The 14,975-nt window shown below is 35.2% G+C and overlaps 1 protein-coding gene across 4 annotated transcripts in view; it reads right to left on the reverse strand.

Moving 5' to 3' along the window:
• Positions 1-14,975, reverse strand: part of LOC137284833 (ras-GEF domain-containing family member 1B-like) — a 145,710-nt gene that overhangs the window by 77,412 nt on the left and 53,323 nt on the right. For all 4 annotated transcript variants that reach the window (XM_067816838.1, XM_067816839.1, XM_067816842.1 and 1 more), the window contains 2 exons: positions 14,088-14,122; positions 5,067-5,154 (listed from right to left, as the gene is read on the reverse strand). In XM_067816838.1, the coding sequence (XP_067672939.1) occupies positions 5,067-5,154; positions 14,088-14,122 (123 nt within the window). The remainder of the gene's footprint in view (positions 1-5,066; positions 5,155-14,087; positions 14,123-14,975) is intronic.

Below are 14,975 nucleotides of genomic sequence, written 5' to 3' on the forward strand. Positions count from 1 at the left end.
TTCTACTGCATTGTGAATACTTCACCTACCAACTGTACTCACATACATTACATACAGATGAAAATCAGGACTTAAATCACCTTTGCTACCTGCATGGACCCTAGCCGCTGGCAAGTGTAAGGACTGCAAGCCAAAATTAACATAACAATAACACTACAACTAAAAACTTGCTAGACAAAAGCCATGATGAGTCACTGGATTTGAAATCAAAGGATTACATTTGATATGTTCTATATATGAAATATCAGACAACAAACAAACAAGAATTATGCTTGTTCATCATCAGATTATTCACGTGAGACATGACACTACGCACACTCAGTTTTAAGGAAATGATAAGGATGTCTTTATCTGTCACATGCTTAAAGCGAAGACATAAACAAAATTTGGTATTTCCAAGTAAAATTTTCAGAAAATTTGGAATTTCGTAAACCGTTGTATCTATTTGTGAACTTCACATGACCAGACCACTTGACCTGGACTGTAGAGAAGGAAACACTCAGGTCATCAGTGGTCTACACTGATGGGGAGGAGAATCTGTGATTCATGCATTATGTAACACAGTGAAGGATTTGTATGTTCCTGCATCTGCATCAACTGTCCCTTTCGAGCTGACAACCAATTTAGTGATGAATGCCACTTTGAGTTAATTGTTCAATTGTTACACCCAAATTTTATCCTAATTCAAAATGACCTAACTCATGTTTCTCTGTCCATACCTCCATGAGAAGTGCATATATGCTCTTTCATTCATATCTTTCTTGTTCTCTCTCTCTCTCTCTTTCTCTCTCTCTCTCTCTCTCTCTCTCACACACACACACACACACACACACACAGATAGACAGAACATATGAAAGTACAAGTGTTCCTTTATTCTTTTCCTGGTATCTTCACCTTGTATGTATTGCACTGTGAATGAATATATGGAACACTTGTACTTTCCTGTGTTTCCTTATTCACTTCCATGAGTATCTACAATGCTTTTGGAAATCTTCTTTTTCTAAAAATATATTTACATTAAACATATCAAAAAAGCAATTTTAACAAAATAATGATGTTTTCATTTAGTAATGTTGGTACTCTCCTTCCTCCACTGTAACCAAACATAAAGTGGTTGCATCTGGGATTCACTAGTAGAACTTCCTGGAATGGCAAGGGGGACGACTCTGAAATGACTGCATGAACATGTAACCACTTGCGAACCCTGATTGTGCAGACAGATCTATCATTATGGGGAAACCAAGGAGTATTTCCTCTGCTGAGCAATGTGACTGGAACTAAATTAGATGAGGTAGCCATGTGGTTGAAGCAATCAGTCGTCAGAAAGACGCAGGTTTGATTCCCCATATCGGCACAATATGTAGAGCTAATTTCTGGAATATTGCTAAAAGTGGCATAAAACTATACTCACTCACTAATATATACACAGTGTTTTACCATTCACTAAAGTAGACTCTATTTGCATATAAATTTTGAATGGATGCTGCTGATGTATAAAATCAAGTCTGGGAAGCTGTAAATTTGTCACAATTGTACATATCATTTTACATTTAATTTAATGTGACATTTAACGGTCACTTCTAATGAGGTAAGAAATGCACTGACCAATGTAACTGGATGTAACATTGATCTAACACTGAAACCAAAATGTGTAACATGCATACATATAATGGTCATGGAACTCAAATAATACTGAGATTAATAGTGGAAACAGAGAGGAGCATGAGACTCCATATTTGTGCCTTGATCTCCTGATGTACCTGAGAGTCCCCCAAACTCAGGTAAACTCTACAGGAAGTCCCAGCTGAGAGAAGGCGATGGATGCCTGTCCTTCCTATGCTGGAAGGGTATCAGACAAGTTTCTGCTTAGTCTCTGAATGTATAATATTGATAGTAACAAACAAACCTATTTAAATTGAAAAGGACATCCAGGGAGACTAGAGATTCAGAACATGGGGAAATCTAACTTGCTTCATTTAGGGCTTTGGCATTGCAGGGAGGGCTACGCTGTAGGGAAAATAATGTGGTTCAGGGCCTGTCAGACAGTCTAGAAGGGTATATTATTGTTTAGTATTCAATATGAAGTAAGCATGGGTAGGTTAGTAAGACATTTGTTCATCTCAATACTGGCAACTTATATTCCCCATATGGATACAACATGTAAACCCATTTCTGATGTCCCTCATAGAAATTGCTGGGATGTTGTTAAAAACTGCATAAAATCATGGTCACTTATGTCTAAAAGAAAAAAAATCATGTTCATGTTCATAAAAATTCAAAACTAATTTTACACTGTGAATACAAAAGCAGGACATCCATACAAAGTATAATATTAAAAGGATACCTTGTCCAATTACATACTGAGATTAATAGTGGATGTAGACATCTACAACCCATAATGGTCTCTTCAAGTGTAAAAAATACTGTATATTTTGTAAAAGTATGATTAATTCTGTTTGTCACAAATTTATCACAAGACCATAGATTATTTCCTGTGGATCTACAATTTCAAATCAACAGTGGAATCAGGTGTAACAGACAACAGCTGTGCTGATTTACCTGGTCCTGAAACATCTCATAAATTTCAGAACCCAGCTGATTAATTGCATTACAATCCCTTAAACCTAATAAAACCCAGTAACGAAACATTCACCACCAACAAATCAATCACAACTTTATTCCTGTACAATTTTAGCTCCAGACACCACTGTTCTGCACAGCTGTTTCCAAACACATGCTAATTTCTACAACATGAAAACATCAACAGGGTTGATAGATGATCGGATTCCATGTTAGAATGCAGGCCTTTTGTTGGGTTATCTATCAACTGGCTGGGAAGGAAGGAGGCCAGTCACAACAGATTGGATAACGGCCACAACTGCTGACCCTTTGTGGGAATTCCTGGGGCTTAATTCTCGCCCATGACCAGACAGTGAACGAGATTATGTCAACAGTGTTAGGGCCTAATAGGGGAGCTATTCCAAACATTCTCATTTATAATAATTTAAAGATGTGTACTTTGGAAGGTGTGATAGATACGATCAGATATCTATGTATCTATCTGAAATATCATAGGTAAATTACTAAATATATCTTTGTCTATAAATAACCTTATCTATATGGAAAGTGTGATAGATCCAATTAGAGATATACTCTTCATATTTAAGTAAAACATCAAGGTAACTTACTAAATATATCTTTATATATACATATATATATATTATATATCTGTCTATCACGATATAGCTTTATATAGTTCATAAAGTCTGGTTATTAGAGTTAAACGATATATATTCTTGTTCTTAGTTTGGCTCAATACCACTTTGAACAGTATACAGTGGAAGCTGTCTAAACCAGCACTCATCGGGACTGAAGAAATAATCCAGTTTAACAATAAAAGTTAAGTTCCTTAAAACTGTAATTTGCAACATATAAATAGATATACTTATGGCTATGGTGACAGCATACCAAATGACACAAGTAAAGGGAGGTAACTCCTTCTTTGATTTATCTCCTGACTCTAATATGTGACAGAGACTGCCATTTCAACAGTAAATCTCCACGAATAGTCTGCGTGTTGATAATGACCCTTGACTTACAAGTGCATGGGAAGAGTGACGCACCATTGTCCAGGCTTTGTGATGGATTTCAAAACCACATGCCTCAATAGCACAGATGAAAAAAAAGAAGCCTTAACGGGGGGGGGGGGGGGGGGGGGAAGATTGCAGCTGACAGGCATGCGTTGATGGGAACATTAGAGACGGGATAATTGGCCTGGACACAAAGCCTGACTGCAATTTACCTTGTCCACCTTGAAATACCTGTATTCCAGTTGTCAAAATCAGCCATATGTGAATATAATAGTCAGCTGGAAAACGTATGAGGAAACTAAGGTGTGACAGTTCCACAAAAGAAAATGGGAAATCTAAAATGGTAGATGTATGTTCATTTTTTTCTAACAGTGAGTTCGACAAAGAAGGTAAAAATTACAATAATGGACTGCAGGTGCTTTTGTATTTTTTCTTATGGGATAGGAATTATATTTTCTTTACATACACTTTACGCTAAACTTCTGTACTTTAAATGTTTTCTTTTCTTCAGAAAGTTAATTATCCAGAAAAACTTAGAACCTTAAATCATGACTACCCAGACAGGGAGATTATCAACAGCAATTATCTATAATGACTGGGACGCTCCTGGTTCACATGAACAATATCAATAACAGCCCATCCGGATTTTCTTTTTGACTGTCTCCATCCTTTAACACACCTACATCATACAATGTGACAAGATATGAGGAGGTGTAACAAGTTGTAGCAAGGTGTAACAAGGTGTGACAAGTCTCCAGAGGAGGATACAGAGTGGTTGAGTGGAAACTGATACAAAAAACCTAGAATTCTGAGGAAAATTATAGTAAACTAAAAAGCATTCAAAATGATTCCACATACATGTAACTGAAATTTTACTAAAAAGAAAATTAATGTACATAATTTTATAATTTTTCAACATATTATGCTGCAAATATTTTTGTTTAGCCTGACATAGAAGGTTAAGACTTGTACACAACTTGCATTAAGTGTTTAGTCAACTACCACACAACTTGCATGTGTTTGTAACTTCATTTTGAATTCAGTTACCATGGTTGAAATAATGGTGATACATTTCACAGATTGTAACATGTATGTAACTTGTAACGTATCATGGTCACGTGTGAATAAGAAGCAATGTAACTTGAGCATGCATTGTATGTAACATGTATGTAACTTGCAGCAGAACCAGTTACAAAAACATCAAATGGTGAGTAATGTGTGCATTACTGATTGGCTTTAATAACTGACTTTTATACAAAATCAGCCACTATACAAAAACTGAACATTTGTGTTTGCCAGAAATGTTGCTCTGTCTGTTACCATGAGATGTTATTCTCATCATGCTTTATATATTAACTAATGTCAAGTCACTGCTTCTAGTACATGTCTGTCACACATATGATACACAAACTGTCACACTGTCACAACAATAAACACACATTCTTGCTTCCTTGGAAATTGACATGGTACACTCACCCTCTTGATTTGATTGGTCCGTCGCAGGGCGCCCATTGCTGCAACCTTGTACTCCTCTTCCAGCTGATCATACTGCTGCTGAATACGACTGAAATGTACAACATCTTTATACACCAGCTGATCATACTGCTGCTGAATATGACTGAAATGTACAACATCTTTATACACCAGTTGATCATACTGCTGCTGAATATGACTGAAATGTACAACATCTTTATACACCAGCTGATCATACTGCTGCTAAATATGACTGAAATGTACATCTTTATACACCAGCTGAACATACTGCTGCTGAATATGACTGAAATGTACAACATCTTTATACACCAGCTGATCATACTGCTGCTAAATATGACTGAAATGTACATCTTTATACACCAGCTGATCATACTGCTGCTGAATACGACTGAAATGTACAACATCTTTATACACCAGCTGATCATACTGCAGCTGAATATGACTGAAATGTACAACATCTTTATACACCAGTTGATCATACTGCTGCTGAATATGACTGAAATGTACATCTTTATACACCAGCTGATCATACTGCTGTTGAATATGACTGAAATGTACAACATATTTATACACCAGTTGATCATACTGCTGCTGAATATGACTGAAATGTACAACATCTTTATACACCAGCTGATCATACTGCTGCTAAATATGACTGAAATGTACATCTTTATACACCAGCTGATCATACTGCTGCTGAATATGACTGAAATGTACATCTTTATACACCAGCTGATCATACTGCTGCTGAATATGACTGAAATGTACAACATCTTTATACACCAGTTGATCATACTGCTGCTGAATATGACTGAAATGTACATCTTTATACACCAGCTGATCATACTGCTGCTGAATATGACTGAAATGTACAACATCTTTATACACCAGCTGATCATACTGCTGCTAAATATGACTGAAATGTACATCTTTATACACCAGCTGATCATACTGCTGCTGAATATGACTGAAATGTACAACATCTTTATACACCAGCTGATCATAATGCTGCAACATAGGATGGAATTGTACAACATCCTGATACACCAGCTGAACATTAATTTGCTTCCAAATGTTGTAGGCCTAGCAGTATTTGATACTGCTGCAGAACAGACCTGTGAGTGAGTGAGTGAGTGAGTGAGTGAGTGAGTGAGTGAGTGAGTGAGTGAGTGAGTGAGTTTATAGTCAGCAATACCCACATGTTATGACAGACTGATGTATTATTTATCAAACCTGGACCAAACAAACCAATGATTTGAGGCAAGAGAATCAAACCATATTATCATGAAATATACACAATAAACAATGTCACAGCTACAAATCTGAACATATGTAGCTTCATTTTCAGAACAATCCTTTTTCCACACAGTGAAGAGATAGCAAGATCTGATGAAAGTAATGACTCAATAACTGAAACAAAGTATGCATAAAATTCAAGTTTGGTTTAAACATATTTTATTCACAGAGAAAAAGATAAGGAACACATTCTCCAACTTAGAATACCCTCTCCTTGGTATGCCCATAGATAGTATAGATTCCTGCAACTAGAGATGACAGATGAGGACAAGTAGGTAGTAGAAGTGAAAAAGAGATAGAGCTATACAGAATAACTCAGAAATGCTATACAAATCGTTTTGTCTCACTAATGAATGATTGCACTAACTTAAATACATTTGTATTTTTGCATGATAATAGGTCTGCACTTCCTTCTAACAAAAGTTTGAGGTTAGCTGGAGTACCAGCTGATAAACAAATGCACTTAACAGGTAACATGAAGTTAACTCTCTTCTGTTTGTACAAAGAACATTCAAACAGATAGTGATACGAATCCTCAATAAAATCACCACACGTATAAATGGGATCAGTTTTATAGCCCAACTCTGTACAAATCAGAGTTTAAGCAACTGACAGAATATCCTAACTTGGTACAAATAATATTTAATTTTCTTTTACCAGACGAATAATACTGAGGTGCATACTAATGGCTGTCTGTGATAGATGATTTAAATTCAGAAACACTTTTTGAATTACCAACTGTGCTTGGTAATTCAAGTTTGTGCATATCTTTCAATGTTTTTCTCTTTACATGTTACTAATATCAAAAGATGCATCTTAATTCCTTTTAAGGAGTTTTGAAATAAACACCATAAAAACCACATGTATAAAACATGATGTGAGATCCTAAGGTAACTATGGCAACTAAAGCAGTTATATTCAACACAGAAATTATTGATGGGCTAAAAATACTAACATTGCTCTTTCAATATAATGTGAAAGGAGCAATCTCGAAAAAAATAAACCCTTTATGATACTTAATCCAGGATTTGAAAAATATCTGAATGAACAGTTTTGAATACAGGAATGGCTTTTCAATCAATCTGATGGGCATGAAAAAAATGAATAACCAACTTCATCCGACAGGGTCTCAAGATTTTAAAACTTTACAAGTACAATAACAGCAAAAACTTTCTAGAAGTTGTTCGTTATTTGCAGCAATGTTAAATAATCATTTTTCAAATGTGCATTTCTTGTAAATGACAGCTTTGAGATGTGGATGTTGTATCACACAAGAAATCAATTTCGGTATGAGGGATGCATCACGCTTCTGTGCATCGGCAGGGCTATGACATTTATAGTGTCATAAATTCAGCTGTCAGATTTTGACAGTTCTGTGTTGCCTGGCTCAGTTAACCACTGACACGCTAAGGAGCACAGTAGCGAACAGTGGTATAATGGTTAGCATGTTGGCCTCTCACGGCAAATGCCCAGGTTCGAATCCCGGTGAAGACACCAAAAATTTGTGACCCGGGTCTCATAATATAAGTTATCACATTGTGTCTCGGGAAATACGGTGTTTTATCAGTCCCGGCCCCCGGCTCGGGGAATACAACCTTACTGATAAACCCCGTATTTCCCGAGACACAATGTGATAATGCATTTATCTAGCTGAATGTTTTCACTAAATCAAAACAAAACAACATGCATCGAATCGACTTGCTGCCATGTTGACACCAGCTGATCGTTTGACCTCAATGCACCGCACATTACTAAAGGCTTGTCGATGCAGGCTTTTTTCACTTCTCGTGTCGTCACCGAGGCGTAGCAGGATGATATGACTTTCACAGCGGGAGTATAAAAGTCATATACTCCTGCTGGCAGATCGTGATGGATGTACATGGTATTGTATCAGAGTCACGTGGACCAATCAAAACTCGACATTCTTACATGAGGCTAGATAATGTGTTTTGTCTCTGGGCAAGGCACTATGTTCACAATTCAATCAGTCCACCCAGCTGTTTAAAATGGGTACCTGATAAGTGGACACATGGACCTATACGGGCTTGCTTAGAGCTTAGCAACGAACTTTGTAAGTATAGTTCTGTCAGGGTAATAATGTCAGAGAGCAGCATCACATTGAATTCCAGGAGAAATAAATCAGCATTTGCATTATTTGCATTATTATGTTCTTACATTGTCTAAAATACTGTAGGGTTTCATGTAACATAGAAACCCATGTCCATTTGGTACAAATGTATAAACTGAATGCAGAGAGATATATAGAAAAATATATATTTTCCATTCCGAGCAATATTCAGTAATACTCATCATACCAAATTCTTGAAAGAAATATATCGTCCCTGAAATAATAGGAACACATTTTTTCCTATAAGGACCCTTAATTTTTTAATTGAGGGTCATCTGGACCCCAAGTTTTACAGGTCAAGGTCAAATGCTGGTTCTAGACAAAGGGGTATGTCTGAAACAGCGTTAGAAAGACATAGGTATAGACCTTACCCTATTTCTGTATCCTCTTATGTGGTAGTAATAGGGTAAGGCCCACATAATCTTTAACATTATTTCTGCTTCCGGATTTGTAAACATAATAGCTAAGTAGGAACAGTATTCATAAATTGAGTTTAAAACTTGAGTTGAACATCTACTTGGAGGAAATCGACATAATAGAGGCAGTGTCCAGTGTGAGTGATGTCACAGAGACGCAGTGTCCAGTGTGAGTGATGTCACAGAGACGCAGGGTATTGTGCTGAGTATGTGTATTGTGCTGACAGATTACAGTGAGCATTAAAGTTTAAACTGGGATCTAAACCATGATCAGCAGATCCATGAAAGCTAAGGGATGCAACTCAACTCAGAGAATATCTTGATGATAAATCACTGGATAAGTTTTTCTTGAATATTTATGAAAGAAATCAGTTTCATCTAAAAAAGGGAAAAATATCTTTATGGCTTACAATAAAATGAAAAACAACTTTGATCTTTATGTGTTTATGACAAAAAAAGTTCATAGGAAAAAACATATAAGAAGGCAATGACATAATAAGTAACGGAAATCTTAGCTGAAAATGGGTTAATCTTGCATCAAAATCAATAAGGGTTCAGCGTTTTCGCATCGTGTACTGATAACTGTCTAAGAGCTGTGTAGCAATCAAATTCAGCAGGCACATCAAAGCTTTTGTCTCTTCAAATGTCAGATCAAATTATTGTTATGTAATTAAATGCTAGACAGAGCTGATATTTGAACAAATCTAATTCGACGGGATAATTTCTGGCAAAGAAGCCCACTATAACCCTGACCCAAGTTGACATTTTCTCCCAGCTCAAGCTGATTGAATCTCTTGCCAAGACATATGAGCCTAATTTCATCCTGAAGACCATCAGCCAAACTCCTGGCTGGCAAAGATAAATATAACAGCATCACCACAAGACTACTTCTTGTAATCGTTTTTTTTCACGGTTAATAAATCTACTAGAGATTTAAGTAAGATTAGTATGTTTGTTTCCAGGAAAAACATCTACATTACAACAGTTCTTGAAGTTGATATACTATAGGTTCAGCGCAGAGACATTTATACGTGTCATTGTGTTCATGAATCATTTGGAACATCCATCACAAATGTTCTTAAATGTGAGAAATATCACATTATTGGTGTACTGGTACTTTGATTTCTTGTTACCTCGAACCAGACAAATATATGACAGTAATTCTCATGTTACAAGTAATAAATCAGATAAGCAGTTTATCTTGTAAATGGAATTTTAAAAATATTAAAATTCGGAATGGGCTTTAATGTTGCAGCACTTAATGCTTCATGGACAAACTGGAAATTGCTGGAATGTTGATGTAACTTTCAACATTTACATAGCTATATTTGTTAAATTCTACTGAGTCAGTCATTACTGCTTGTAATTCCAAGATTTAATTTTCCACATGAACAGAAGAGGTTTTCACTACATTTTAAAGAGGTTTGGTTCTAAAAACTGCCAATCATAAGGTTTGCTTAGTAATAAACTTGCACATCGTCTTATTGAAATAATTTAAAGTCACTATTTCAGTATACATAAACATAATTTCAAAACTATTTAATTTGATTTGATTGCATACCTCCATAGCTTAGGAACAGTGCAGTGCAACAATATAACAACAGATTTTACTAGTGCTTTATACATTAAAATATATATCACAGGGTTGTTAGTGTTAGGTGTAAAAGAGTTATCTCCCTTTACATATCTATTCACTGCTGCTCTGCCTGTTTTGTTGCTGAGCATGACAAAGTTTTATGCTGAAAGTCAGGTATGAATCATGTGAGTGTCAGCATCTAATGTACTTAATCTGCAAAGTAATATGCATTCACAAACTGTATTAAAAGACATATCCTCTGCTAGTTTTGTTACAGATTAGTGGGCAGACGTGTTGCAAACCATTTCTTGTCATGTAACACTCAAGTGTAAGTTGTGGCTTTTTTCTACGATAGTAGCTACATCCCTGGTGAAGAAACAAGCAAGTGAGAGCACCAAAATCAGCCAAAAGTTGTTGAAATAGGCCGTTTTCAGTATGTTTTCTAGACAAGACTTCACTTGTAACCAATATTTCTTTTTAAGAATTTCTTAAATGATAATATGGAATTATACAAACCCAAAGAAGATTAACACCTAATTACCTTTTATGATTAGTTAATTGGTCATGACTGGTTGGTACTGCAACACTAAGTCATCTAAATTCTGTAACTTCCTCAAATAATTGTTTTGAGTTGTGTATATGAGCTTCACTTTGACATGTTTAAGCTTTGCTCCATTGTGTTGATATGAATCCCTACGAAACATATGTGTTTGTTATGAAAATAGGGACAGTAATTTAAAGTTTGAGGCATAGAACAGGGTTACTGTGTGACAGGCATACAAAAAGTATGAGCAGACTGGTCCAGAAGTTTGTCTCGGAGCTTATTAGAGAATGGTCATGGTGACTAATTTCTGCTGGGTCCATACACTTCCAATGCAACAATATATCTTATAATTTTCTTTGAAAACACTTATCTTGATATGTACATGTAATGCTGTATAAATTACATCATTAACCTTTCTTAAAACTACATGTAATGAATTCTTTCAAAGGAAATTGTTTGAAAGTAACGTACACAATTTGAAAACAGTGTTAACATGTAATGAGATTATGCTGACAAATACAATCTGTGCATATGAAAAAAAATCTAAATACAACCATCAGAATGAAACCTGCAACATGAATATTGCTGCCTTTACATAATGAAGTCATGATCTGTCATAAACTAGTTATGTGCCTTCATACATGATCCATGTGTCATTCTACATGATAATAATGAAGACAGAAGTGGGAGAACATATTTTCAGTTAAACAAAGGACAAGGTATGATAGAGGCCCTTATTGGCCCACAACATGTCATGATTATCAAAATTTTACAACACGATAATTTTAGCATAAAAAGAGCTAAATTAATTGTTGAAGTTACCTCCAATTGCATTTTTATGTTTCTAGTGTTGTTAGTTTTCCTCTTTGAAGACCTCAAAGTTAACATATTTTACAATATCTTCTAGAAACCTACATTTTCTGATTTTCAGAGTGATAGAAAAGTGTGAGCAAAAGCGTGACCCATCCCAATTTTTTCACCACATATGAAGCGAGTAAATTAGAATGTACACCTAAAAAATTGTAGTGGGTCACGCTTTTGCTCATATCAAAATCTTTAAAAAAGTACATTTTTTCGGTTTATGAAATTGCCCCATACAACATCTAAAAAAATAAACATTGACATAAACTAACATCTTTAAAAACAATCCATCACATTTACACATCTGTGCCATGATACATTATATTTTGAATGGTTTTGTGCTCTAAAATACACATGTCAAACATCGTTATTAAAATTTTCAATATCATAAGGCACCCACAAGGCAGATTTATGAGATGTAAACATTGGTGTTTGGTTGTTGGTCTCTGCTAGAAAAGTAAGAAGATGTCTGAAGATTTTCAAAATATGATCAAGTAGTACTGTAAAGGTGAAAATCTTTGTTATTATGTAAGAATTTGATCATAGTTTTTCTATCATCGTTGTATCAAACACCTTTGAGTCACCTGTCACTGTCAAAATAACACTGTCATTCAACAGGATTGCCATGTATAAACATATGCATTTTCCAAGAACTTATGTACCTTGATGTTTCCAATGACATATTAGATTTCATTTAACCAAAATGACTACACTTAACTGTATGAAAAGGATGTTTTAGCTAGAATAAGAACATTGTATCAAGGTCTAGCAGGTGATGAACACAAGCAGACCTCAAGTCATACATAGTTGTAAAGTGTAATATATAAGCTTAAATTCACAGTGGGAGGCAAAGGAATATGTAGCCTAATGGTTGCAATAGTGGACTGGAAGTTTCTTTTGTTATCAAACATGCAGGTTCAAATCCATGTAACTCTTCTTTCTTTTTTTCAAAGTTTGTTTATCAAGTCTACAATGTTTAACTAAACTGTTTCACATCAAATCCAAATATTGTAATTTTTTCTTAAGTTTGGTAATCTATGTTACAACACTTGTGAAACAAGCTTTAATTAACATCATGTGAATCTTTTGTTAAGACACTGACCATTTGCCTTTTCAAGTCAGTCTTGTTGCCTTTGTTCCCAATATTTTAAATTCATATTTTATACATTTTGATCTACTTTAGGTTTATACACTTTTGAATACTGCAGTTCTTGAGAGTGAATCAGATACTGAGATTGATAACTGTGTGAATGAAGAGTAATAGTGGATGTTTTATATCTTTAAAGTGGATAAGTAGTGAATAATTACTCTGTGAAGTCTTTTGAATACTGACTTTAACATGTGCATGGTGTTAATATGAACCTGCACTGACATTGAAATTTCACCCAAAATGGGCCCCTTTGAGGTCAAGACCTGTGATTTTTAGTGCAACATGGTTGGCTATTGTAATAACATATGATGATTGAGATGTTAACTGTATATTTGCTAAAACTGGTTGTAAATGCTGACTTGTAACACTTACTAGTTAGAATGAAGCTGTGCCCAAAATGAAGCTTCACCCAAAACAGGCCCCTGTGATTCTTAGTGCAACATGATTGTTATCATGCTTACATGTTGTACAATGGACCCATGGATTACATTTGCAAAAAATGCTGTGGATAATGACTGAGTTTTGGGGACACAATTGGCAAGTAATTGAATTAACAATGTTTTGCAACCCTAATTGGGCCCCTTGAAGTTAAAACATTATGACTGACTTTGACATGTTTTTCAGCATGACTACCTGTCATAAAACTGCTGTAATTTCTATGTAAATAAAATAACAGTTGTAAATAAGCCATTATGGCACACTGATATTTCAGACTTCTTGTTATTTTTCATGGGAACTGATAAAACCCATTTTGGGCCCCTCTGCAGAAAAATTACACCTCAGAACATATAAAATATAGCATTTTTATGCAAAGCTAACTTGTCTCTAAACAAATAACATGTTTTCAGCCAATTCTGTTAGTGGGCCAAAAACCACCCTTATCATACCTTGTCCTTTAAAAGAAATTCACCTCTCAAGATTAAATACAGCCACATGTTTGGTACAAACTAGTGATCCAGTGTGATTAGTACTCATTCTGAATATGTGACCTAAAAGATTTCATTTACAGACATTCTAAGAGATGTTACTTACCAGATGTTTCTCTTCAACTGGTCAATTTCCTTTCTCTGAAACAGAAACAAAGGCTTGGATAATAGAAAATACAGTACAACAATTATAGGAAAATGTGATTTGGAATTATATGTAATTATTTTCTGTAAACATCTTGAAGTAGCAGGAAAGATTCTATGCCAATCAAACAAATCATGTTGTTGAAGTAATGTTATCTGTTTAACAGAGTGATTGAGTCACTGGACTGTAGTTTTGAGTTATTAAACAGTTGTTTTATCCAGACAATAAATATTTCAGCCATATCATGGTACAGATATCTAGAGGTGCATTCAGGCATTCACTGTAGATAGTTGAATTTGCCTTCAGCATCATCACTGAATAATTTACCACCCAACTGCTCCAATTCCTTCTATATCAATCTTGGAAAATCCGTATTTCACACTTCATACAGCTCTAGAATGTTATCTTTTCTGTACATAAATACAAATCACTGAGCAGAGCTGTCTCAGGAAAAACGCAACACAGGAAGGAACCATGTGTTGTCTCCTTTATAAAGAGTTGCTCTTGTACCCAGACAATGCAGTGTTACATGTCTGAATTCATAAGGCGAGCTGTTTTTCAATGCCAACAAAGCTTTCATCGCTGACCTGTCTCAGGACAAAACAAGGCAAGAAGGTAGCAGGAGTTATCTCCCTTATATTGAGACTCTTGCAGGCTGACAATACATTGTAACATGTTTGTAGTCATAGTTTCATGTGGGTAAAGAAATCATAAATGTGAATATTAGTTCTAATAGAATTCAAATCAGGCTGAAATATAATATGCCTAACTGCTGATTTTATGCGAGCATAAAGAGTAACTTTACAGAATTAGCATCAGAACATTTAAGAGAACTTGTATTTAATCAGG

The sequence above is a fragment of the Haliotis asinina genome, chromosome 5 (genome assembly GCF_037392515.1).
Source record: "Haliotis asinina isolate JCU_RB_2024 chromosome 5, JCU_Hal_asi_v2, whole genome shotgun sequence".
NCBI classification, from domain to species: domain Eukaryota; kingdom Metazoa; phylum Mollusca; class Gastropoda; order Lepetellida; family Haliotidae; genus Haliotis; species Haliotis asinina.